The 2,370-nt window shown below is 48.7% G+C and overlaps 1 protein-coding gene across 1 annotated transcript in view; it reads left to right on the top strand.

Moving 5' to 3' along the window:
- Window positions 1-1,210, top strand: part of IL10 (interleukin 10) — an 18,592-nt gene extending 17,382 nt beyond the window's left edge. The window contains exons 4-5 of the mRNA XM_005428130.1: window positions 612-677; window positions 1,118-1,210. Of these exons, the coding sequence (XP_005428187.1) occupies window positions 612-677; window positions 1,118-1,210 (159 nt within the window). The remainder of the gene's footprint in view (window positions 1-611; window positions 678-1,117) is intronic.
- Window positions 1,211-2,370: the final 1,160 nt, after the last annotated feature.

Raw genomic sequence — 2,370 nt, 5'->3', positions numbered from 1 at the left:
GGCCAGGCAGGCAGGGGTTGTGGGGTCCAGGATGGGGTTTGTGGGGTCCAGGATGGGGTTTGTGGGGTCCAGAATAGGGTTTGTGGGATCCAGGGGTCCAGGATGGGGTTTGTGGGGTCCAGAATAGGGTTTGTGGGATCCAGGGGTTCAGGATGGGGTTTGTGGGATCTGGGGCTCCAGGGTGGAGTTTGTGCCCACAGCAGTTCGGGAATGATGGTGCAGGAGTGCTTGGTGCAGCCAGCCCTGCTCCAGCCTGGCTGCAGACACAAAGGGAGGGCAGGAGATCTGTCCCTTACCTGGGTGCTGGAGCTGCTGAAATCACACCTGGCGTGGCCATGAGCCCATCCCTGGGGTCAGATGGGACAAAGCCTGTGTCTCTGGTGTCCCCAGGGACTGGCAGCAGGGACACAGGGCTGGGGACAGGCTGGGGACAGGCTGGGGTCTCTCCAGGCTCCTTCAGCAGGGCACGGTGCAAACCTGCTGGAATTTGCACACAGGGAAGGGGAAGGTGGGGAGCAGCAGTGCCAGGGGACAGGAGGAGGGGACAGCCACCACCAGAGCCCTGGGGAGGGACCCTGGGGCTGAGGCTGTGCTCTGGTGTCCCTCTGCAGCACAAGTTCTTCACCTGCGAGGAGAGGAGCAGGAGCATGGAGCACGTCAAGGAGGCCTACAGCAGGGTAAGGAACAGGAGGAACCTGCTGGCACGGCAGGGCAGGGGGCTCAGAGGGGGAACAGAACCCAAAAAGGTCTTGAATCACATAAATTCTTGCAGCAGAGAGCGAGAATCTGGTGGGAATTCTGGAGCAGGAGTGGGAATCCTGGAGTGAGGGTGGGAATTCTGGAGCGGGGGTGGGAATTCTGGAGCAGGGGTGGGGATTCTGTAGCAAGGGGTGGGAATTCTGGAGTAAGGATGGTAATTCTGGAGCAGGTGTGGGAATTCTGGAGCAAGGATGGGAATTCTGGAGTAAGGATGGGAATTCTGGAGCAGGTGTGGGAATTCTGGAGCAGGGTGGGAGTTCTGGAGTAAGGGTGGGAATTCTGGAGGTGTCCATGGAAGGAGAATTTGTCCAGGCATTGTACATCACATACCTGTGACACCCCTGGCTTTCCCCTGCAGATGAAGAGGAATGGAATCTACAAGGCCATGGGAGAGTTCGACATCTTCATCAACTACATTGAAAGATATTTAACGATGAAGAGAAGGAGCTGAGAGCACCCCTGGGCCTACATTTTCCACACCAAATCCTGTTACTTCTTTAAAAATCACTTTAGGCTGCAAGAGCTCAAATTAAGTTATCTCAAGGTTCAGGTTAAGAGTTACAATAACTTCCAGCTTAATATTGTATTTAAGAGCTATTTTTGTAATAATTTTATAATAATTGAATTTTTTATTTATTACTTCTAATACCTCAGTGTTGATGTTTACAGTGTGTTTTGAAGAAAGGAGTGATGAGCTTGTAAATTACTATTTATTGTTTAATATTTTAATATTGTTTATCGTAGTGCTATTTTATTCATAGCTTAAAAATGTCCAAAGCAGCATTTTTCTGGAGGGCAGACAATGAGCTGAGCTTATCCCGAGTTAATTAGGAGCAAGACTAACTCTGAGTTAAACAAAATTTAATTTTAGGCAAATGACCCTCTCCCCATATCCTATATCTCTATTTATTTATGCAATCAGGCGGTTTTATGTTTAGGAGGAGAAAAATCCACAGCAACAGCTTGGCTGACTCCACTTTAGATTTCAGCCTGTAAATTAGTCCAGACAAAATTAAAAAAAAATTAATAATAGGATGAAAAAGTAATTAACTTTGGTTCTAATAGAACTTGACTTAAATATTGCTCAGTATCTGCCTTCCAGAGCTGCTGGGTTGGCCACCCTGCACTTTCCAAAGTTAACCTTACTGGTTTCCAGTCTCTGATTGGGTTTTCCTCACTGTTTCACTGCTGGTCATTTTCTTTTACAAGTTAGAGGATATTTAATTAACCACCATTTTAAGGTGGCTCGGGTAATTTGCATTCAAATCCTTGGGGCTGCTCCCAGCACTGCTGGGATTGGATTTTGGATCCTCACGAGTGGGAGCAGCTTCAGTGCCCCCAAAAGTGGCTGATTTTAGGGCTCAGCTTCCTCCTCACCTCGGCGGACCCTGAGCCAGAGGAAAATGCCACAACCCCAAGAGAGGCTTTTACTTCTAACATTTAGAAGTTTAAAGGCCCCCAGCTGATGAAACACTGCCAGTTTGGTGTTTGCTGTGCGAGTTCCCAGCTGAGGAGAGGTTATTTATGTGGGATTTATTCTTTGTGGACATTTCTGGTGGCAGCAGGGGATTTCCTGCTGGAATTGGATGTTCCAGAGCAGCGAAGGGATGC

This window comes from Geospiza fortis, unplaced genomic scaffold (assembly GCF_000277835.1).
Source record: "Geospiza fortis unplaced genomic scaffold, GeoFor_1.0 scaffold391, whole genome shotgun sequence".
In the NCBI taxonomy this organism is placed as follows: Eukaryota; Metazoa; Chordata; class Aves; order Passeriformes; family Thraupidae; genus Geospiza; species Geospiza fortis.
The sequence above is the reverse complement of the archived record's forward strand: the minus strand, read 5'-3'. Positions and strand labels throughout refer to the sequence as shown.